The following is a 25806-nucleotide window of genomic DNA, read 5'->3' on the forward strand; positions in this document are numbered from 1 at the left end:
TGTGTATGTAAACTTTGTTGAAGGTTTATTTACATATGAAATCCCACAAATCTTTCCATAAGGATCTGAGAGAAAATAATGCAAACAAAATAGAGATGATGAAAAATTTCCATACATTACATGCACAGCAGTATCATGCTATCATAACACATGTACATAGGTAAAGATATACAATTTCTTTTATTTTTAAAGTTTCATTTAACTAGATATATGAAGAAGAAACTTATAAGTTTTCTTGATTAAAAAATATGTATGAAGAAATAAAATCAAAAAAAAAAGGGAAGAAACTTATTCATGAATAAGAGACAGAGACAGAATACTAAAAGGAGGGATAGAATTTTGAAAGTTTTATTCTTGTGTTGTATCTTTGTGTGTCGTATGTAATTAGTCCTTAACAAATTAAAATGTTTACATTTTCGAATCAGGAAAAAAATCTACTTATTTTGTGTGTTAGTGTGTAAATATTAAGTTGTGCCTTATTTTTTGTGTTTGTTTGTGTAGCTAATGAATCAAGTGTTTTTCTTATTCTTATTTAATTACAGTATAAAAGTTAACCAACTCTTCATTTTCTTATGTAATTCATATTAAGTGAGAGTGAAATAACAAGAGAATTGTATTAAAGAATTAAGTAGCGAGAAGAATAAGAGGAGAGATAGAGTAGAGTTGCATATATAGAATGGAAAATTTGTCGAATATTTGTCATTTTTAATGACACAGATAAGCGAGTAATGGGAAAAATCATAAAGTTTATATCAGTGGTGGACAACCTGTTTGTCGCGGCACACTAGAAATGCCATGTGCGGCTTCGTTCATGACTAATCACTATGGTGTGTCGCGAAAAATAAAATGTTGCCCATCACTGGCTTATATGAATAAAGTCCCCGAAGAGCAAAATCAGAGTTGTTCTGTGTTTATTAAAATTTGAAGCCTATTTTTAGACACGGGCATGTTAACCATCAATCAATATTATCCCAATGAGACCAATAAAGTAATATATCAAGCCATTGATAACAACTCTGATTTCAATTTTAATTTTATTCATGAGACACAAAAAAAGCGGAATAGATTAAGTGGGATGGAAGGGTATGAGAAGTGAAATTTACATATGTGAACAATAATGTTATAGAACATATAAATGTAAATAAGTCGGGGGGATAATATTAAGCTTTTTATTCTTCTCAAAACGGACGATTTATTTTATTTATTCATAATTTCCATAGCATTTTCCTTTTAAATAATTTGTGAAGATCAATTTAATTAAATGAAATACATTTTTAATGAAATTAAGCATCGAATGTTGTCACATTTAATGATAAAAAGTGGTGAAATTATTTTAATGAAATTCCAATCAATGAATTAAATTATTTTCATCGTCGCTACCCCCAACATTTAATTTAGTTCTTTAATTTACACTCAGAATGCACAAAAACAACTTTCCTATTTGCATTTTTTTTGACATCGGAACGAACAGAAGGAAATTAGATGCGAAATTGAATGGAAAATAGAGGTCAAATTTATGTCAGTTAGAAGTGCTGAGCTTTGAATAATCAGGACTATTGTTAGGGAGGATATTCTGTTTATTCATCAAAAAAACTTTGATACTCTGTTGCTGTTGCTTGTCCGAGTGGCAAAGATGAAGGAAGCACCACCACGGAGCATTTAAGGTTTTGCTAATCCTTCTATATGCTAAAGGTTCCGCCAACGTATGTCGCACATGTGGCTGCCAAAAAAAGACTGCTTCTATTTGTGTCGATCGGGTTGAAGTTGTAAAAGTGCTTTAAAATGGATGAAAATTATAGGGCTGTTGGATATTTGATGAGTTTTCAGTATTGCTGAAATTGTTATTACTATTAGGCTATTATCATCATTTGTTAGCTTGAGATTTTCGATAAAAAAAGGTAGCAGTCGAATGACCTTTACAAAATTTTTTGTGTACTTTTTCTTTAACATTGTTTGAAAAAATAAATAATTTTTTTGTGTCTTGTTTCGAAAATGACACAACAATTAAAAGTTGGAACAGAAATATTTTTGTTGAGGGAATTGCCAACATCATGCCCTGAGATACGATGCTGTAGGAAGCTTGTAATTTAGTAAATTTGAGATAAACTTTGTTAATTGAAGCACATCGTAATTAACGAGATAATATTTTAGTAATCTGATATTCGTCCTTGGCAGCCCAGCCCCATTAAAAATTATTATGATGATGAAATTTACTAAGTTAGGGAAATTAAAATCTAACAAATTGAAACTTTCAATCCTAATTAACGTCAAGCATTTTACAACAAAAACAGAAACCGAGAACATTTGCCTCAAATCTATTACAGACCTATCTAAACTACATTAATCCTCTTTCAATCTTGATCTAAGATTAATTAACACAATTAAGCTAACATTAGAACGCCATTAAAGAGCAATAAATGTGGTCTAGCCTTTCCATTTTTGTAAAGCTTTAATATTGTTAACGATGAACAATTTTATTCTGAGTGTAAATTTTCTGATTCACGTATGCAAAATTGCACCTCTCATGTATGTATCTGACAATACAAAATGAAAATATGAATTGATAAAAGGATAAAGAATATACAGGCAAATAAGTATGTATATTGTCAGATTTTGTAGGATTTTCGGTTAATATACCATTGGCGGATTATATGAGTTTATATGAACGACTCATTCTCCTTCATTTATTCCTGGTAGCATACATTATGTCATGTATAGTTGTTAACAGAAACAAATAGATCCATAATGCTCCATTGCATTACATCCACACGTACATGAATGGGAAAGAAATCCACCTATGGTATATATACCTGAATTGTGATTTGAAATGCAGGAAAAAAAGTCTTGTTAAAGTTACTGTGTGGACGTTTAAAGTGCATTTATGTTCAATAAGGGGGAAGTACATAAGAATCACTAAAACTTGTCAAATATCTCCTTACAAAAAAGCATGTAGGAAATCATGTGAACACATTATAATGAATAATTAATTGAATTTATCGGTTGACTTGATGACACGTGTCTCCGATGCATAACATTGTTTAAGGCAACAAGTTTAAAGTTGGACAGGATATAGAATAACTTAATTGAACACAAAAAATTGCACAAAAATTCCACAAAATAAGAGAAATTTTTTCATGCTCCAAAAACAATTTTCGGAATTATCCAATTTCAGATGGAAATAAAAAAAACTGGAAATAGCTATATGGTCGACTAAATAGAACAAATTGTGTAAAAGAAAACCTCAGTGAAACAAACAAAAAAAATTATATAAATGAAATGTAAGAGGAGTTTGTAACACAAACAGCAAAAATCAATAGTTATAGGCACTTGAATATAAAAAAAAATATAGAGAACAAAAATAGGAACTTCTAGGTATATAAAAATTGTACAATTTTTGCAACGTTTTTATTTGATTCTTTTTTTTTCAATGCTCTTTGTGCTGTTGACTACCACACTACATCACATGGAGGGAAGTATAAAGAGGAGGGAGATATAAAGATACAGTATACTAAATAACACGTATACATCATTTATTGTAAACGGAGAAGGATGTTGGAGAAGCGAAAAAAAGTGTAATGAATGAGTCCTGTTTCCTATTTTTTTTGTCATGAATGCATTATCTACCCCCTTAAAAATAGGAAAATCACATAAATGTGAATATGTGTTGACTGTTGAGTTGTCCAAGCAATCATTTTTTATATGTTTCTTTTTTTCTCTCCACTTCTCCTTTCGGACGGAAGAGGTTTTTATCATATACAATATATAAAATGAGAGAAAAATGGATTTTTTCTGTTCATGATTTTTTTGTTGAAAATTCATGCCCGAACAGCACATTGATATCTAAGGTAGTTAATCCTGTAAAAGCTTAGAATCATCAATAGATTATATAAAACATCAATGAACATTCATCTCTACGATAGATACATGTACTGTTCGGGATAGGAAGAAGTATGTGCTTTTTCATTCGTTTTAAAATATCGACATTTACTATAGAGTAGATTAAAGAACGAATATATGTATAATAAAGATAAAAAAGTATACACAAGACCTTACACAGTGGTACCACATCTCATATTACTTGGAAATAAAATATATGTGTGCGAGAGAGAGGAAAAGATGGATTTACAACGAAAAAAAAAAGGAAATAAAAAATGGATGAGAAATAAATGCGGCATTTCGGTAATAGAAATAAATGAGACAGGAAAGAGCTTGAGGATAATTTACTACAATTCACGATTACAGTCGTTTAAAAATTACATGTTTTACAGGTACAATTGAATGTGTAGTGTATAAATGTGACAATTATCCACTAGTTCATATTCGATCATTATTTCACTACGAGCATTATTCACATAATTGTCATTAATAGCCCTGAAGTACTTTCATGATTCAATAAGTGTGAATTTATGCTCAATTTATATGTATAAGTGACTCTTCTATGTATAATATAATACTTTTTATGAATCCTATTATTTGTGCAGCTATACAACATCCATTATCATTATGCTTTAAATTACTTTGTTTATTGGGTTCTTTAATGCACAAGACGATATCTCTACTTAGTTTTACATTCACATCTACTACTTATCTTTCTTTTCAGATGCTTACGATCAGATAGACATTGATTTAATGTAGAAAATTTGTATGTTGAACGAGCTTTTGTGATTTGAATGTTTATTTTATAGAATTTTTTTTTCATTTAACTGTTGATCTTAAAGGCTAAATTTATTCTGACACATGAGCATGCATGTAGCATGAAGGTCAAATCATCTTGACCTTTTAGAAACATCACAATGAATTAATTTACCGTTTAAGTGGTTCACTGAGATGCTTTGTTAAGCTTTAAATTTATCCGTTTCCTTATATTAAAAATTCATAAAGACTGAACTTTTTTTTATTTTCCTCTTGAGAGACTACATCATTTTTAAGGATATAAATTTCTGTAATAAAGGATCTTTAAGATATCTTTCATCATGAAACTTTTAAGGGCTCAACTTTCAAGTTCTTATTGTTCTATTGAGTTTTCTACAGCACAGCACACTTAAGTGCTCACAAAAAATGCTGCAGAATCTAGAGACTCAAAGGCTGTTCATCTCTGCATCATCTATAGCAGCTTGGGTGTCGCGGTACGTTATTAGTCATCCACTAAGGTGTGCAGCGACGCACAGGTTGCCAACCACTGATCTACAGTGAGCCTTTAATGTAATTACTTAATTTATCAAGGCACAAAAAAAATTCTAAAAAAATTCATTGTAATCATAAAAGCACGTCAAACATCAAAAAGATACCATTCAGAGACTTGAGGTTAAAGAAAAAAAAATTTAATGCTGTGTAAAGTGACAAAGTACAAATGGAAAAAGAGAAATGTTTATTTTCACTTGTTGGACATTTAATTTGTGTGGAAATTCCATTCATATTTTATTAGAGCTGTTATTACTGAAGTAGAAGAAGGAAAGTTTCAGTGTTCAAATAATATTCATTACAACCAATCTTATTACTGACATTATAATGCTTACTATTCACAAATAGTCAATAAATAAAGTTTGTAGTAATTACTGATTAAGAGAAAAAAGTGAGACAGGCAGATAGAGTGTGTGATAGAGACAGGATATTATAATAAGTAGAAACAGATATTTGCAGTACTTTATTGTATTCTGAAAAGGACAGTTAACCATCAATCTATCTAGATATATAATGACTCATTTTTATAGTTTGTATACGGATATTAATAGTAGCAATAAGAGATATAGAGGAGAATAAATGTCATTTAAGAATATATTACGACTAGCAGAAAAAAGGTATACTGTATGTGAATTGGAAATATAGAATCTACTGTGCATTTATCATCGTTTTTAGTTTCTTTTCTTCAAGTTATATCCATTTATGACCATTTTTTTTTTACCTATCGTATGTGCACGATCTCCAATTTAGTTTGAGTTTTTTTAACATTTTTATTTTATTTTTGTTGGATTTTTATCGATTCAGATTTTCAATTTCAGAATGTGATGATGATAAATTGTAGATACACAAGTCCATTACGAATTCGTATAGCATGAATGACACATTTTTTAGTTACACAGAAATGAAGAAGGAAGCAAATCATATTGTGTCGTGCGGTTATGGTAGTTTTTTTTATTTATTATATTGATGGTTTGTCAGATATAAAAAAAAGGGATGGAGAAAGAAAAAATGAAACAAATTTAGTTTTCATCTTTATAAATTGACATTTTTTGTATTATAATAATATTACTATTATTTATATATATCTAAATTTATCTTTGTTCAAATCTTCTACTTAAATATGTCACAGACATTCTTATTACATCATTAAAATATTATTAAAAAGTAATTTATTATATTTTCTTATTTTTATAGTATAGAGAAATGATAATGGCAGGAGGAAAGGAATACAAATGAGCGTCACTGTTGCATTGGCAAAAATAATCAAGATGGAGGTTCTACAGCATGAGACATATTCTCAAGTCTCCAATTTTTCATAAACAAAATTATTATTATTGAGTCTTGAATAATCAATATTGTTATGACTACATACATACATACATACTTAAATTAATCAAATATGTGATCCAATATGTTGCAGATTTCATGACAATATTGATTATATTCTTCACTTATTTTACATATAGAAAATAAAGTTCCAATTAAGAAGAAGGGAAATGAGAAAAATATCCAGCAACAAAGTAGACACAAATATTCATGAGAATCAATTAGCATATTTGAAGTTTATGGTTTAGGAACCCTTTTAAAGCATATACAACATATTATAATCCTTTGTAGATTATATGAAAACTCATTAGAAATGGACGAAACATAAGTTAAGCTTCTTTCCCTTGCCATGCTTTATAGTTCATGAACTTTTTTGAGGGAGACAGAATATTTACAGCATTCCTAGACGATATAACTGCTTTGAATTTTTTATTTATTTCGCAAACTATCAAATAAACATACATGAAGTTGGGTGGATTAAGAAGATTATTCATCATCCTTTCACAGAATGCTTTTGAATTTTTAACCAACACTAGTTTTTAAATCAATTAGAAATTCACAGACGGCATAGGATGAACTAAAAGTTACAGCTTAAACTTGGAAGGTCTGCGCATATAAAATGCAGGCCTGCGCTTCTTATCCGTACCCTACTAATTTGTTGAAAAGTATTTTAATTTTTATCTTAATTCTCGATGAATATTCATGAATGTGAGGAGTCATCGCACTAGAAAATGTATTTTAAAACTCTCATGTTTGTTGAAGATTAAGAATTTTTATGGCTCTAGCTTTTAAACTTCAAAAATCCTTTCAATCCTTGAAAATTTCAGTCTACTAATCTACTCATGAGTTTGACATGTTTTGAAACTTTCCAGCTCATGATTAATGAGTATTCAAAACAGAAAATTACATTAATTAGACGAAAAGTTTTCACAATATTTCCATATCTACAGTTTACTGGATTAATTTTTCATTTCCTATAACAATTCTTCTTACTATAATAATTTGTTACTTTATAATTCAATAAATCAATTAGATAGAAAAGTTGTAAAGTAATTATGATATTAAAAATAATAAGTTTATAGACGATAGTAAAGCTTCATTACAGAACTTCCTACTATTTTATAAATAGAAGGCGAAAAAAAAAATAAATTTATTGATTTCGATAATGTGTGACTCGATATAATAATAATGACGATGTCATCATCATACAGAAAATAAAATAAAAATGTACAGAATGAATATGAGAAGAGAAACAATAATGGACAGAATAATGACAATTCAGGCGAAAAAAATGAAAAATCGATTATTTCAACACGACCTCTTTTGTAGATGAGCAATCAGTTACTGAACGAAATGAATCTGATAGCCTTGAAAACTCAAAATTAAGACACTTGGGAAATATTTTCATCAGCATTGGAATCTGCTGAATGAATCATTTCCTTCTGATTTCACTGTGATGATTCAACCTAAATATTGGACAATTTAGCAATTTTAAGAGATAAAATCTCTAAATGTATTCAATATTTAAAGCAATTCTTATTCAGTGACATCAGCCAGTAAAGTATTCGTAAAATCATAAATTCCTAGCTTTATAATTAAAAGTATTACAATGAGACGTGGTACTACCAAAACTTGCGTATTGCCGAGATTTTAATAAACTACTCGGTCCCGTAGTTGATGTTAATGAACGATATGACATCGATAAGGACATCTCCTCTCCATATGATGCAGTAGATAAGCATTTTTGCAATATTTTCCCACCTTGAGACCTTGATCTTGTCGGTCCTTGTACGGTGGGCCCTAGATTACATCCACTAGCAACATTCATACTACCACTACCAACTCCAGTGATTGCACGTTTATTAATAGGACTAATAGCCGATGTTATACTGCCACGTGGATCTATTAAAGTTGATGCCGTACCTGAGCAAACACCGTTCATCTTTACGCATTACGATAAGGTTTTTATTATTTTTTTTGATTGATTTGTGTGTGTTTATGTTGTGCAACACAGACAGATGTGGAATGAACAATATCATGGCATTAAAGAAAAATTTTATAAATATTTTTTAAGGTTAGTTATTATTTAATATCATATTTAAGTTTTTTTTTATTATATTATTTTGTGATAAGAGAGAAAGAAACAAAGAAAGAGAATCAAACAAGGGGAGAGAGAAAAAAGAGAAATCAAAAAAGCACAAAAACTTTAGTTAAAATTAATTTATAAAATTAAATTTTTTTAATAAAAAATCGAGTTTGTATAAATCTCCAATATTTCTTTATGTATGACATAATCAAACTTGTTGTTAATTAATTGAAAAGTTTTAAATCAGATTTGGCAGGATTAAAACTGCTTTCATCGGAAGTCAGCATGAAGAACCTTCGCAATGGATTAAAAATTTATGAAACAATCTAATTGCATCATGGTGATGGTGTTTTTATAGCATAAACATGACAAAAGTGTCATGCTAGAGTATGTACTTGGTGTGTTAAGTATATCATCCTCTTCATGTGTGCCTCAATGTCTCAAGACAAATTGTACATGTCTATTTGTACTTTTTCGACATACATTATTACGTGTGTATGTGCAATCTCGGTTGAATTAGAAAAGCATACATGGAAAGGTAAGTGTAAAGAATACACACTGGGTTTTTATTTCAAGAAATTTCTGATTGCTCAACTTTTTGACACATTAAGAAGATGAAGATTATGTTAAAATGTCAACATTTTTTACATACTAAACCAGTGATTTGCAACCTGAATGGCATAGCATACTAATGATTTAAAAATGCCAAGAGGTGGCCCTGTGCGGTATCGGCAAAGTTGTACCACAAAAATTAAAAGCTTGTCCGCCACTGTACTAAAAGCTCAATAAATTGATTCCTACACTTAATATAAAACCTATTGTAATCAACAGGTTGCTTGTCACATGATGTGACCGAAACTTTATCGAATATTATCATAACTTATAGATAAAGTTTTCTTAATTGTTGAGGAAAATGTGCCAAAATTGTATCAAGTTTTCACATCGTTTAGTTGAGCCAACCTTCTTATTTCTTGAACATGAAAAAAATTTGTTTCTTTCTGTTTTTAAGACACAAGAACAAAATCTCTTTCATTTTTCTCATTGTTAATGATGCAAGCAAGCATACCATCATCATCATCAGCATTATTATAAGAGCATTGGGCGAGGGAGTGAGTGAGATAGGCACAGTAAAAGATAGACAGAGATAGAAAATCAGAGAAAACTAATTTATTAATGCTCTTGTCGGAATTATGGCGTAGAGCACAACATAATTAGGATAAGAAAAAATAATAGATAGAATAAGAGAGATAGAACAAGAAAAAATGCTTAAAACCGAAAAGCTTTTCCATAATATTAATTAAAAGAGTAAGTGAGTTAGAGAGACAGATACGTAAGGAACAGGAGGATGTACAGCAACGTTGTTAAATAAATCAGAACGAAAAAACGTAAAAAAAATAAAAGTTATTCATAAAAAATTCATTGAAGTATGTTAGACGGCTTAATTTATTTCAATGATCATATTTGATGTGTTTTAAGACTACTGTTGCTGTTGCTTGTCTTGTTTATTTATGCTCTTTCATTTTCATGTTTATCTCATGCTTCTCTTATACTGTATATCATTAAAATACACAGCAAGGAACTTAATAAGATTTTGAAAGCTAAGAACTAAGTTATGATGGAGATGAATTTGAATTTTTGTGGATTCTCCACTTAATTATGGTAAACATGAATAATAGAATGACAAAATGATATTAAAATAAGCTTGAATTTGTTCCATTGACAGTATTTATAAATCCACTCATAATGAAATCCCTTGTTGAAACACAAAAGTTACATGCTATGCAAAAAAGCAGCAAAGATTTAAATCGTATTTGTCAGCAAACTCATACTGCTCGAAAACTTCTCAGAAAACAAATATCCCTAAGTCAAATATTGAACGATCATAAAATTTTCAGTCGGAATGAAGAAAAAAACTTTTAAAATAAAACTGTCTTTTCACTCAGATATTTATCATGGGAAAGTAACTCAGACAAAACATATTACATAAACTTTTCTCCCCTTCTCATATTTTTTCCCACGAAATTCCATCCAATTCATGAAGTAAAGCGATCGTAAAAGTCAGCTGATTTTTCCCAAAGGGCAAAAAGGAAAATTATTTATGCTCAGAAGCTACAAAATTACACACATACATTAACAGACATTCCTATAGCTTTTTTAAGGACTTTTCAAGGCATCAGAAAGTATGTTAAAAATGATGAAACCTTCACATCTTATTGGGTGGGAGAAAAAGAGAATCTTTAAAGTGATTCACAAAAATGATTAATTACTGTTAGATGAAAATTCTCGGTCTGATGCTCTTGTGGAAGTGAAATTTTCTTGTGCTCCTTACCGTTCGTCAGGGGATGTAGTCAGAAATTTAAGTTGAACAGTACATAGCAGAGGGCATTCAGGAAGAACTCCAGCAAATTGAAAAGGAGGAGGGGGGTTTGGTATTGACAGCCAAAACCCGCTCCCCTAACTACACCCCTGCCACCTCCAAACTTATTGTAAAGCAGAGAGAACCACAGAAATGTGTGTATATTTATTTCTCTTCTCTTTTCATCATATCGTAGGATATAAGCCATATGAAAATAAGATTGTTGATGATGATAAGAGTTTTTCATGTTTCTGTGCTTTGTTTAAACTTTAACATAATTTATTTCAAAGTGAATGCTATATAAATATACAGCCAAAAAAAAAGCGCAACGTAATTGGCGAAACTTTTGATAAAAATTCACGTGCGTCACAGACGGCTAAAGACGGGAGCAACAACAAGAAACAAAAGTAAAAGAAGAAATGAAACGAGAGAACAATATTAAAATGGAAAAATAATGTTGAAGGCATAAGTGGCCTTCTCGCATTTTTTTTGCTTGGGCATTATTTCACTTGTTTTTGTTCTTATTCTACGAAAAATTTCTTTAATGCCTTCAGGTTGTCAGTGGAAATTTTATTTAATTCAAAAAATATGTTCTCATTATACATTTAGCGTCAATTCTGTTAAATAAATTAACGTTTTTTATGCTCACTTTGGACAGCAAGTTGATTGACCTACATAAATTGTATTAGTATTAGGTGTAATGGTATCCTGAGAAATTGGAATTTTAAGTAGATTGCTTCAAAATAAGAAGCAGAAATCTGATTAATTCTATCCACATGAAATTTCATACTCGATCCTTTCAACATCATCTCTTTTAATACAGAAAAATGTTTATTTACATTACATATTTTATGATTATTTTGTCAGATCTTCTGCAACCAGCAAACCATCATGATAGCAAGAATGAATGAAATAAAAAATACAGACGAATGAGTGAGTGAGTGAGAAAGACGTAGAAACGAGAAAAGTCCATTTGAATTTGCCTCAAAAGAAATGGAAAAATAAGACAGTAGAAAGCACGAGAAATGAAGGAAGAAGATATCTTTCCCTCGAGTGTCATGAACATTTTTGCACTTTCATTATGAGAAGAAGGGCGAGAATGTGCATTTTACTACCAAATATGTATCAGCACAAAAGGATATAAGGGAGGATACTTTTATCTCCTCATAGAACAATAACCTAGTATGTATATTGTATTGTGCACTATAATATTTGTTTACTTCTTTACAGTCAGTTGTTTGCTGTTACGCTAAGTAGTCAGTAACAACACAACAGCTTGCATGGATTATGTCATTTTAATTTTACATAAACTTCTTCTTCATTCTCTTCCGTGAGATTAGCAAATTGTTGAACAAAATAAAGTAACAGCAAAGCTTTCATGACAGGATTCATAGAAATTACATTCAGTCGGGTGCGTGTTGCAGTTTGGCTTGTTGTTTTATATATCTGGTAATGTGTTGCTGAGACATTTTGTGGCAAATGAAAATCATGTTGTCTTTGGGATATGTGCAGTAATGTTATTTTACTACATTTTTAGAGCTAACGTCATAAAGTACCTTAAATTAGTGAATTTTAACGATAGTAGCTCATTTACAGGATAATTAGTGATGTGGTTTATTTGAGTGTTCAATGGATTTATCTCGCTGTACATAAAATGATTTCAGAATGATGCAGAGGTGGGCAACCATTTCACGACACACCTTGACCGAAACTGGACATGGTATACGATTCAAGTGTGCCGCGGTTTATAGATTGACCACCAATGGTATAAAGAATGAACAGCATTCTCATTCCAAGCTTAATTTTGTAACACAAAAAACTTTAAAAAACCAATTTAAATGCTTTTCTCCTTGAGGTTGTGAAAAAGCTATCATGTTCAATCCATTTATACTATCTTACCTCTGCCACCGGAATGGGAGAGAAAGAATATGCAGAAATGGAATGTAAAGTAAAATATGCAGCGAAAAAAAAGTATAGAAACAAAAGAATAAATGAAAAGTTAAACAGAGCAATAAGTAAATATTAAAATGTACTCTAGCATATTGTCTACAAATCTAGGTAGATATGCCAAGCAACAAGATGTAGCAACAACAGTTTCTTTCATACTTTATGTACTCTTATATATATTTGTATGTTTATGAATATAAGAAGGAACTAAAATATTAAAAAAAAATATCAGAAATTCTCTTCCTTCTCATGTCATTAAATTTACAGATTTGAGGAGTAGAGGAAATATTTACCAAATAATTCGAAGAAGAGAAATTTGAGGCAACTTTCGCTTTGATCTTCTGAATCAGTATCTGAATCATCGGCATATGTCGTCTATAATGTCATAACATATACACAAAGAGAGACATTTATAGTAAAATAAATTAAGGAAATTAGATACAGAGCTGTTGCCTTCAACGTGATCAACATCAAAGGGAATTTTCAATCCAGCTTAGGAAGCATAAAAGATTCAATTTACATAGAAACTTAATGTTTAATGTCCATTATCTCCAAGGCAACAACTCTGGTTAGAATCATATAAAAAAAGAAGTTTAATACACTACAAAAGAATGCCTCGTCTTATTTAATCTCTTAAAACACATCAAATATTTTTCTTGATCCCCACAAAAATGTATAAAAGACATAAAATAATTCACGTATTATGTGTTTTATACATGCGGGTCCTGATGCCTAAAATACAGATTATATAAATGAAGAATTAAAGGAAAATTCCTTTCCGCCTACAATCACTCATAATAACTAAAGAGAGGAAAAAAACTTTTTCGTCTTTATTTACAGAAAAAAAATGAAAATAAAATCACGATTGTCATGGAAAGGAAGTGAGCGAATGAGAGTCAAAAAACGAAATAAAAGAGAAAAAAAGTCAAATCATTACCAGAAGACCATTTTCATTTTCTTTTAAATATCATTAATTTATATTACACATTCCAATCTATCACATTATTATTGATTGAAACCAATTTATGTGGTAAACCAATTAATTGTTTGATATATGTTAATATTGATTTGTGGAAACAAAAATTGATGACTACACTTTTGTTTCCAGTTTTTATCATGTATGCATGTGTGTATCGCCTAAAATGATAAATGAAAATGAATGATTTAATTTCTTTTTTATCCTGCCGATTTCGGTAGCAATTATGTGCATGATGATAGCAACATCGACAACAAACGATTGATGACCCGAGCAAGACACAAATGAACAAGGCTCCGCTACTCTTTCATTAATATCAGAGCTCGAAGTTGACTTTTCCATTCAAAATCTAACAAGACTTCAAGTACTGACTAATGGAAGCAGCCTCCGTTTGGAGCCCCAAAACTTCCATGGCGAATCTTCTCCACTTGTGTTGCTCGGGTAAAAATGATACAAAAAACTGTATATGTATTGTAATTTCCTGCATCAAAAAACAAAATTAAACTCCCCGGACGTATGTTAATGGGAGAGCGTAAAGCATGTAAAATGTAATCTGTATCGACATGAATTAATATTTGTGTATATTTTAAATATTTATTCGTAAAAAAAATGAGAGAATGTTTTAATGTTCTTTGTCATGTTACGCCGTGGGTGTTTGTAATTTGATTGAATTTATCAAAAAAATGCCTTTAATACATTCGGGAGAAAGGTTAACATATATAGAATGAGAAAAAAAAATCATAACAAATACTTTTTAAAAAATGAGCTTTTCATGTTCTTTTCATAGCTCTCATACATAATTCAATATGACAAGAATGAATGTATTATGAAATTTTTATGAGAAAAAATTAAAATATAAAATGTCAGTTCATTTATAATTGTATACTTTTAATACGTTTTCATTATGGATAAGGTGAATTAATTTAAATGTTGGTATATGCGAGAATAAGCAATATTAATAAGCATTTTATGCACTAAATTTATGAATCTTCTAACTAAACTATTTAAGGCTTGTTCACTTGCATGGCAATCAATCGTTCAAATCTGCTTTATTTTATATCACAAAGCTATTGGCATTTCTCATCAAAGACTAACGAGCAACTTTAAGTTTTCTCTTGCATTTCTCCAGCAATGTCTGATTTATATTACAGTAATTTCTGTCAGCAATCAAGTCATTTCCTTTTTATGGATAGATCTACTCAGAATCTATCTCAAATAACATCGAAGGATTTGCAATTACAAGTCATCAAGTCACATACATAATAATGAATAGATTCAAATTGATACCAGAGATTACGTTAAGCATTTCTCTACTTTTTGAAGCTTTGATCTTAAAGCCAAAGTGGTTTACAAGAGCTTAAGCTTTCGAGATGATCTTACAAGAAGCATTTCTTCTACACAGCATTTAGTTGACATGCTTTGTTGTATATTAAGTTTGTCTTCTAATTCTATGTGATATTTGCTTTATATATTGTATTGCAATTAGTTTTTATGGATCTAGAATGTCTATTATTAAGCATGGATTTAAACAGCTTTGAAGCTCTTATTATATACAAATTTATTCATTAATCAATTCATCATTAATATTTATGCTTAATCATTTAAAAATTAATTACGCGTGGAATATTGAAGTTCTTTTTCTTTCAATTTTCTAAAATGAGAAATGATTTTATAAGATTTATTGCTGCAGAAATTTAAACTTCCTTCTATTGAAAATCAGCAATATTTCAATTTATTTACTCAGAAAACAATTTTATACTTTCATTTTATTCAAATACCATTCTAAGTCATTAACTTAAATATCAAATGAAACGTAAATATTAAATCCGACTTATGTCAGCTTAAATTAACATCAAAATATTAATTTGTTTCAAAAATTATTATTATTTCCTGCCCCGAGTGACACAATTGAAGAAGGCACCACTATGGAGCTTGTGAAGTTTCAGCTGAGTCTTTTCTATTAACATCAAATGGAGGTTGCCTCCGATTGGCGTTAATGAGTCTCAAATTTAGATAACTCTCATTTGTTGTTAAGAAAAGAGGTTTAGCGGATAATTAACAGCTCCATGACCGAATTATCTTCATTTGTATCGTTCGGGAACAAAAGCAATCAACGCTTGAAAGTGAACAAGCCTTAAGAAGTCTAAACTTTTCTAAAATGTTTAATACTTTCCGAGCCAAAAAAGATGGAAAAAATGATAAAATGAATCAGATATAAATGAAAAACTTTCATTTCTTTGCTGTGGTACATATAATCTCACTTTTAATGTGAAAATCAGTTTAAATGACGATTCTATTTATTTATTCTAGTTTCAGTTGAAGAAAATAGAAAAAGTAGAAGAAAAAATTGAAATGAAAAAGTAAATAAACAAATGAATAAATTAAAAAGCATTCACTAAACTACTTATTCGTCTAATGATAATCTCTACATTCTAACAAAAGAGAGAGAAGTTTAAGTTATTAAGGGTTTTTTTGTAGCAAGTTGCATGAAACAGCTTAATTTGTTTAAAGTTTTTTCAGTTTCTACGTCGTTTCGATAACTTTCTTGGTATGGTTGTAATTTTTTCGTTCTCGAGAAAAGGAAACAAACTTTGACTATTAATGGAGAAAGCGAGGTAGAAAAAAATAAATAAAGGAATAGAAATGAAGAAATAAGCGCATTTCCCCAAAAAAACCTTTTTTTTACGTATTTACAAGATCATTTGTACAAAATAAATTGCAAATTGTGCTTTACTTAACATTGAACGGAATTTCAGTTTTGTGGTTAATTGAATGGAAATTCAAGTAAGGAAGAAAATTGAGATATTCGAGGATGTAAGAAGAAACTTTCATGAATGTCGATTCTCTTCTTGAATGTTTTTGTATGCATAATTTTTCATGCATAAGAAACCTTTTTTGAAGAGTTTATAACAGTGGTAGGCAAACTGTGTGCTGCGTCACCCTATTGGAAATATTATTAACCACATGCCTTGTGAGATTTCGGCCGTAAAAAATAAAATGTTGCCCATCACTGGATCATAACCAAATATTTACTTTACAGTCTATTTGACAGAACTAGAAGACTAAACTCTATGAATATAAAGTTCTGATAAATATGTGACAACCACATAAAGAAAGACCAAATTAGATTTGCACAAAATCAACAATTTACTAAGGAAATGCGCAGCTTTTTCTATTACACTACAAATAAGCTGATATTGGAGTATGAAAAAGCAATTGATAGGATAAGATTGAAGAGGAGGGAGGAAGACAAATTGTAAAATATAACAAAAGAAAAATTGAAACTATCTACGATGCAGCGAGTGTTAAAAAAAGTAGAAACTTTCTCATGGCTTTTTATATATTTTTATAAAAAGAAAGAGTCAAAAAAATTGGATATATTTTAGAGAATAAAATAAGAAGTATGTAAGCATAACAGAAGAAAGTTTTGATTTCGTTCTCCTTTGCTAGTTCTATCTTTTATACACGTTGTAAACTTTTCTTTTGCACGTTTGCTTTTGCTTTTCATTTTCATGTCGAAATTGTACAGTATGTGTGTATATGCGGTTCTTAAATACAATAAAAGGATCGATAAAGAAATTCGATATTATTGAATTGACGAGAAGAAAAGTTATCACATTCTATGCAGATACATTCATTCATTTCAATATACAGTATCAATCAATCTTTTTTGTTTCTTATTCTACTTCTTGTTATTTTATTTTATGTAGCCTGTGTAGGTAGTCTCTCTCCGAAAATAAACTCAATTTTATGATACAACCATTGAAAAAATTCTAGAATTCATTTGATTATATCAATGATTTTGTTAGGGTTCAGCAATAAACAAATGTATATACAATTTCTATGGATTTAATTGACAATGAATCAATCACACCGGAAGAGAATTGAAATTATTTCACGATAAAATGTTCATTTGTGATGATTGAAATCATCAGAAGATGTAAAAATGTCGAAATTTACATAGATAAAGTCGAGCGTGAATTTTGATGCGAGTTCAGTTAAATGGAAGGAAATTCAGGTGAGAAATTGAGTTTTCAATAAACAGTCGGATTAATGTCGGAAATTTAATCTGTTGCCGCAATTTTGCCGCTGTATTAATAACGAATTATGATATTTTTCTACATTAAAAGTACGAAATTTCATATCATAATTCTATTAGCAAGTCTGCTACATGATATTGGTAGTAATATCGTGTTTACATCACGTCTAATATATTTTACACTCTAATGTACTGGAATTACAACTTTATGCTTTAACAAGTCTTTGTTCTTGGGAATTTCGAATATTCTAGCATAAATTTGAATTATTTTTACAAGTTGTGCATTTTTTACCTTTTTACGGTATGCTCATTAACATTCAACATTATGTTTGCATGAAGCTTTTAAAGCTGCTTCTTCATATCCTTTTAATGAAGAAGAATTTTTGCAACATGTAGCTGTTTGGGTACACAAACAAAGATTAGATGTATCCTTCCATAATGTAATACATGATTTATGACATAGGAACTTGTAATGTATGCCGATATGTGAAATCTACCTTGTTGATTGTCGATAACATTGATAAAAATGTGAATTTATTTTTGACTCAGCTCATAAATTTATGTGTGATCGCTTATCAGTAGCTTAAAGGAACGTTAAATTTAAGTTGAAATACAAATAATTCCTTTCTTCACCTTAATAAATTTCCTTTTCAATTTCATGAACAAATGCACGAGAAAAGATCTCAATTCAGTATTCAATAAATTACAATCATTATATATTATTTTGGAACCCCTGATGATGAGAATCTGAATGAAATAGAAAAGAATGGAAGTAAGTAGGAATGAGTGAATGAAAAATTCTCTTTTTTTGGGTGTAAGAGCAAAAATCTCATTTTTGTTGAAAGAATAAATATTTTTTTTCTTCCTCCCTACGACTTATGTCTCATCAGCTTGGAATGAAATAGATCCCATCGACATAAAAGGTCAAAGAATAATTTTTTGTTTTCGCTTGCCCGGTTACTGTTGTCATGAGCAGTCAGTTGGAAAATCTTCGATTAGAGCGCATTTTTAATTTATTGAATGACAGAGGCTTCTAATTTGCGAACAATATTATGGTATCCGGCGATAAAATCTACATTCTGAAAATTCCATTGGATACTAGGTGGTAAATTTTATTATCTCCCAAAAGATGTAGCTTTATGAATCTTGAAAGTGATTTCTTAATGCCAAAATTTTATGAGAGAACGTAGCTTATTGCTGTTTAATAGCACGGTAAGAACCACAATGAAAAATTATGTGTATCATACTGTTATATTTAATGTGATTTATATGTTCATACATTTTTATGTTAAATCACAACGAACTCTAGAGATCATTCGACCTTTCAGTTTGCATTTCTATAAATATGTAAAAGCACAATCACACTTGAGATATAAATATATTTAGGATCTAAAGTCACAAACAAAATAAATAACATTCATGAAAAAATGGGTCAAAAAGTTGAAAATATCTAAGCATCTCATTTTGAGGAAAATGCGTCAAAATTGTTATCGACAGAAGACTCTTTTCGTCATTGTGTTTGCTCAAAATAAATCGGCTTTTGTTTCTTTTCGAGTGTTCCTTAGTAGCATTATTTATTCTTTTTCTATGAAACATTTTCACCACTTTCATCCTTTTCATCGTCGTCCATAGATATACATTTAATACATTTTTTCCCATTCAAACACGATATTGAATCTCAATTTTATCGTAATATTGTTTGAAGGAGTCAGAAGATGGAGCAAAGTCCATTTTTTTCATAAGTTATAAGATTTTGTTATTGTTGTTATCAAAGATTTAATGTAATTGGAAATCATTTAGATATTGCTGTTAATATTGTTAGTATTATTATTGCATTCTCATCTATATTACGTTATTATTTCGGCAATGAAAAGCATACACACATACTTTCTTATTAATTCTTTTCGTTTCTTAATAGTTGATTGATTGATACAGTGAAATTGATACTTACTGAAACGTCGCATGAAATTCCCTTTATTTTTCGTTGTCGACGTCGTCGTCGTTGTCGATGATGATGCTGACTTTTGTTCAAGCACGTTTGATGATTTTCTTAAACTGATTAATCGATTTTGATCTTGCTTATTAAGTTTTATATTCGGGACAGAAAGTAGACGTTCGAGTCTTTTCTCTTTCTTTACGCGAGGCGGTGCTACGGGAGAATTTGGATCCTTACTGAACGTTAAATCAGTCGGGCGTGAAATTCCAGCACCTTCAACAACCGGAAAACTTATCTTACGATATGGTTCTTCCACAAAATCTACACGTTTATCCTTTTTATCACCATTATTCGACATCTTCATACTTGTTGTTGGTGTTGTCACATTGCTTAAAGCAACATTAGTGGCAGCCATCTCTTTATCACATTCCGCTCCCAATTCTTCTATATTCTTTATTAAGTCTGCCATATTTTCACTTTCCTCATCGTCGGGTGACGATGGACCCGATTCAACCGAATCGGGAGATATTTCTGTTGGTGAAATCATTGTGCCATCAACAGCTTTTCGATCTTTCGAAAATGAATCAACAAATGTACTCTTTAATTTCAATTCAGCTTTCGTTGTTAGACTTTTAAAGCCTTTCCATGACGATGTTTTGCGTGCAAGATTAGATTTCATTCGTTGTGCTTCTTCCGAAGGCGATAATGCCTCATCGTCGAGTGATATAACTTCAAGAGCGTCTGTTGCAGGAGACGCTGGTCTTGATGGCTCATTAGATTTCGCTTGTGGACTGATTGACATGTCGTTTAACTAAAGCATACATATTTGTTTGTTTTTTGATTACACATATATGCATCAATTCATTTTCATTTTATATAAATATTTTTTTTTGTTATTTTTTTATATGAAATGAAATAAAAAACGAAGAAAAAAAAGTCAAAATGATAAATATGAAAATAAAATTTATGTGTAAAAAATAGAAATAAAAAAAAAGAAAAAAAAGGGAATAATTTATAGCAAAATAAAAGAAGAATGAACATAAGGAACGGCGAAGATAGTATTGCGATGAGAGAGAATGAGAAATATTTATATAGACAGAAGAGATCTAAGACTATGAAAATATTCTCTGATTCGATAAATCTAATATGAAAACTATCAAATTTATTGGCATAAACATATGTATCGATAATTAAGTTTTGTATGTTTAGAGGTTCCAAAGTTGAACAATTCCATGAGAATCTCAGAAAACATTTATCGACACTTAAAATCATCTGAATCGTTTGCCTAATAACAATTTATTAGAAAAGTTGTGTAAGTTCCGTAACTTTTATTACAATAATCATAAAAATGTATATTTTTTGCCGCAGCTTTTTCGGTTTCATGGCATTGTAAAAGTAAGGCATCTAAAACAATCATCAGAAGCACACATACGCATCGATTTTGCGTTTTTTTCGAAGCGAGCGTTATTGTTATATTGAAGCTATTCATGATTTTTGATGTAGTGCGAAGTATACATCCTGCATTTTATGATTCGATGTATATCACGCTTTTCAAACAAATGAATGGAATCAATCATTTCATGATTTGTTACACCTGAGAATAATGAAAGCATCAAAAATTTCATTTTTATCTGATTTCTCCTTAAAATGTCCGGAAGCAATTTATCGTAGTATTGTTTTGATCCATATCGCCCTGAGATCATTCACAGCAATCAAAAATTTGTTCAAAAATCATTAATTTGTGCTAGACAGCTTGTAGGATATTGATTATAGAAGCAATAAATTAAGACGTCTTACAAATTGTTATCAATTTAGTTTTTATGATCATCAAAGGACGATAATTTTATTTTTCTGAGTTCTCATGCACTTGGAACCTCTATCATAAAATCTAATTCATAAAAAATAACTAAGAAATGAGTAGAGAAGAACTAAAGAATGCAATTAAGCAAATTGCGGCATTAATAATAAAAAAAAGTCTTGAAAAAATCAAAATATGAATATTTATCTTGCAGACCTATTAAATGAACATAACAAAAAAGTTGGGAATGAACGCAATGAAAATCATAAGGAAAAGAATAGCCTGCATTTGAAATAATGTAATGATTTAAGCTGGAAACGATTGTTATTTTGATGATAAAATTTTGAATTACAATTTATATTTCCGTTGACATTATTTTTACGCTCTTCTGGTTTAATTCTATGACTTGACATTTGACGAAATAAGAAAATAAAATCTCATTTTCATTACTTTCTTCAAATAAGCACAAATCGATATTTAAAGATGACTTCAATTTTATATTGTCAGTATATCGCAATAAGAAAGGAAAATTGTCAAATTAAAAGAAAATTTAAACAAGATTGAAAGGAAAATGATTGAAAAAGTTTTAAGGAAAATAGAAAGTACTTAATATTCTTTTCAATAGATACACAATTTGAGAATTATAAAAAATAAAAATAAAAAGTTAAAGAGTAAAAATAAATAAATCCGAAAAAGGGAGCTCCATTTAAAGAAGAGCTAGTGGGGATGGAGGGGGATATTGAAATTGAATAATACTTTCCGGAAAAATAAAAGTTAAGAATGAAAGCAAACAAATCGCATAAAAAATAAGATATCCCACACTTTCACCGAAAGAAAGATAGAAAGCGGTGGTCATAATAGGGGGCAATAGATAGGAGATGGGGGGAGCAAATAGAGAAGCAATTATTTGAAGAGGGAAAAGGATTCTAACATGTAATACTTTTTATTTTTTTTGGAAATGGCACCCGAATACGAATAAAAAAATTTACATAATGCTCGCAATCTTTGCAAACCCTTTTTCTTTTCTTTCGATCTATTGTTATCATAAATGGAATATTGGAAAATTTATGTCAAAAAAAATAATTCTTCTTTTGGTCCATAATTCAATTAATATTAAAAATTATTAGACATTAAGCTAAACAGAGAACATTGAAACATTTGCGAACTTACCTGATCGATACTTGGTGAACGCTGTTCGTCACGTGAATAAGGCGGTTCCGAGCGCTTTGGACTTCTTGGAGTACGTGAATATGGATCTTGTGCGCCATATAAATCCGGACTAGCGACATTAATGAGATAAACTTTTTGTACAATATCAACTATCACCAAACCTGACTCATTTCCATAAGCCATTCTGTGAATAAACAGAACAAATAAAAGAAAGACAAATAATGTTAGTCACGTAAAAATGCTTTGCGCTTGAAGCATGCTTCAGGAAAGTAGTAGAAAGACAATAGAAATGAAATCACTTACAATCCATAACTAGAATTTATACATAATGAAGTAATTTGACCGGGATGTGTATTATTCGTCCATGGTGTGAGGCAAACTAGTTGAGCCTGAAATCCTGGCGGTTTTCTTTGTTGTCCTGGACGTACCCTTAACATTCCGTCACACTACGTGTTATACATCGTCATGGGAATGAATAAATTATGTGGGAATGATGGAAGCGAAAAAAGAGAAAATTTATGTTAAAAAATCAGGGATGAAAATGGATGTTATAAATTTTTTATGATTGTAATAACGCTCATTTTTCACCACGAGTGAGAAAATTTTAGAGATTTATTCATTCATAATCGTGTTTTTTTATATTAAGTGAACTTATCAAGAATTATATCAATTTGAGAAAGTTTTTGAAGTAATCGTGACAGAAATAGGCTACAATTTTATTAAGTCTATGGCAAGTGTTGAGAAACTTGATTAAAAAGGCTTTTTGTTAAGAATTAAAAAGTTTATTTTTTTTTGAAAACTTTCTCTAAAGATTTGAGATAGGTTGGAATTGGAGGCAGTCATATAAATGGAAATTGTAACATGTTGTACGTTTTCGATTGGAACTTTTCATAATTTTCACCTCCTTCAAAAGCAATAATACTTATTTTTTACTGATTGAATATAAAGCTATTGCGTTGATTTGTTTAATGAAATAAAGTTCACCTGCTTGTATTTATGAATTTGTGGTTTTATGTCAATGAGAATAAAGCCATGTGTAAATTGTTATTAAAGTCAATGAGCAGCATGCAAAAATCTTTAATTTATTGCGAGTGCTTAAAACCACAATATGTTGGTTGCTTTATGAGGTGAATAACTTTCAATTCATAATATATATATTATTCGCTAAGGATTTATCCCTAGTAAGAATCCACATGGCACATAAATAATTCATTAGATGTACACACCTTTTTCTCGTTTTCCATTGAGTCTGGCTGCTTCGGCAATGATCGTGGAATGAATTCACATTCGGGGCTGACATCAGTTTCATCTGTATTTTCATAAGTTATAGGAATTTCTAAAACTAGGATATCTGATAAACATTCTTGTTTCTTAAATTTAAACAATATCACATGACCGCTGTAACCAGCCACACACAACCTTCTGCATGATTTCAAATTCATATCACATAATATACATGATGTAATAATGATTATGACGATATTGATGATGATACATGTGGAAGAGAATCAGATAAAAAAATATTATTAATCAATTAGGTAATTGCACGGACATGGACATAATAATCAGTACATATCAATCATTTCGACAAATGTGCATTGAATATACTTGCCTTGATTCAGGACATAATGAAATAACTTGTATAGCTAATGGATCTTCGTCTGCTGAGCCATCAAGTGAACGTGTCTTGGGCTTATCGAAAATTTTCGCAGTTTTGAGCTTATATAATATTAATAACGATCCGGAACCGGCATCCCAAAATTTTACGGAACCGTCTTGATGTCCGGTGATAATAATTTCAGAATAACTACGTGATGCTGGAGCCCATGAGCCACCGCTCACTGGCCAATGTTTCTCCGATGTGCCCGGTTTTCGACTTTGTGCATGTCGACCAACAGAATAAAATGCAGGAACTAAATCAGATGGACAATCAGCAAGATACGTGCAACAAGTAACAGGAGAATCATGAAGGTCCATCGAATATGGTGAATCAAAGCATGGAAAGCCATTTGATGTTAAGTCTATTATAACCAAATCATTTTGCAAAAGCACAGCAATGGCATATGGTTCTTGCATATCACTCATCCATGGGCTCTCACACATTGTAACAAAGCCAACAACAGGATGCTCCATATGAAGTACCGTTGTTCCTTTTCCTTGTAAAACCGTAATACATGGTGATTTTCCACCTTTCTCCATTGACAATCCACCCGAGAAAATGGTAAAAGTTTCACTGGAGGGAATACACAAAAAATAAAATTAGATATATACATGCTTAGATATGAAATAGAGATGAAATGAGGATAACATGTGTGTGTCTGCTGTCTATATTACATGAGAATTTATCAAAATGAAATTTTCTAGCATTAACGAATTCTAGACCTTAAAGTATGTATCTATTTCAGTAAAGACAAAAAGTCTGTGTCTTTCCCAAATAAAATATGCTCAAAAGAATAAAATTAATGATAATTTGCAAAACATGTTGATGTGCCAGATATGTATAAAATGTATATTAAGTATGAAATCAAAATAGCTGAGAATCACCTAATGTAATGCGCATAAAGAATGGATATGGATATGGAAGAAGCAAACAACAACAAAAAAGATGAATAACAGAGCTTATATTTACCCATTACGTGTCGTTTTAAGTTCAACTTTATGTATTGGCTTGCATGTCTCCAGTTTTCCCTCTTTCGTCGGCTTTGCATGTGGATAAATGTGTATGTGAGGTTTAGCTGTTGCTCGTAAAGGCCACGTACATAATGAACCATCAATGTGAGATGACACAAAACTCTTGCCTTCATAATGCCATGATATTGAGCGAAGTGGTTCATGTGATTGCCATCGAAACTCAGCAAATTTTCCTTTCATATCCCAAAGGGTTATAAGACCTAATTCATATCCTATCAACACCTTCACATTGTTGATATTGGGGATTAGACAAGAGGAAAGAATTTTTTTTTTGTATGTTAAAATTACGATATTGTAAGT

General features: G+C 30.3%; 1 protein-coding gene across 6 annotated transcripts in view; it reads right to left on the reverse strand.

Moving 5' to 3' along the window:
- Positions 1 to 25806, reverse strand: part of Tomosyn (syntaxin-binding protein tomosyn) — a 74731-nt gene that overhangs the window by 19439 nt on the left and 29486 nt on the right. For 3 of the 6 annotated variants that reach the window (XM_070636657.1, XM_070636658.1, XM_070636655.1), the window contains exons 7-12: positions 25445 to 25728; positions 24428 to 25048; positions 24042 to 24237; positions 23119 to 23261; positions 22816 to 22999; positions 19861 to 20658 (exon numbers count right to left, since the gene is read on the reverse strand). In XM_070636657.1, coding sequence (XP_070492758.1) covers positions 19861 to 20658; positions 22816 to 22999; positions 23119 to 23261; positions 24042 to 24237; positions 24428 to 25048; positions 25445 to 25728 — 2226 coding nt within the window. Of the gene's footprint in view, positions 1 to 8268; positions 8450 to 19860; positions 20659 to 22815; positions 23000 to 23118; positions 23262 to 24041; positions 24238 to 24427; positions 25049 to 25444; positions 25729 to 25806 lie in introns of all 6 variants that reach the window. The other 3 variants (XM_070636659.1, XM_070636656.1, XM_070636660.1) reach the window with 3 other exon arrangements.

Source organism: Chironomus tepperi, unplaced genomic scaffold, assembly GCF_022539635.2.
Source record: "Chironomus tepperi strain 1889 unplaced genomic scaffold, CSIRO-AGI_Ctep_v1 contig_137, whole genome shotgun sequence".
Classification (NCBI taxonomy): Eukaryota; Metazoa; Arthropoda; class Insecta; order Diptera; family Chironomidae; genus Chironomus; species Chironomus tepperi.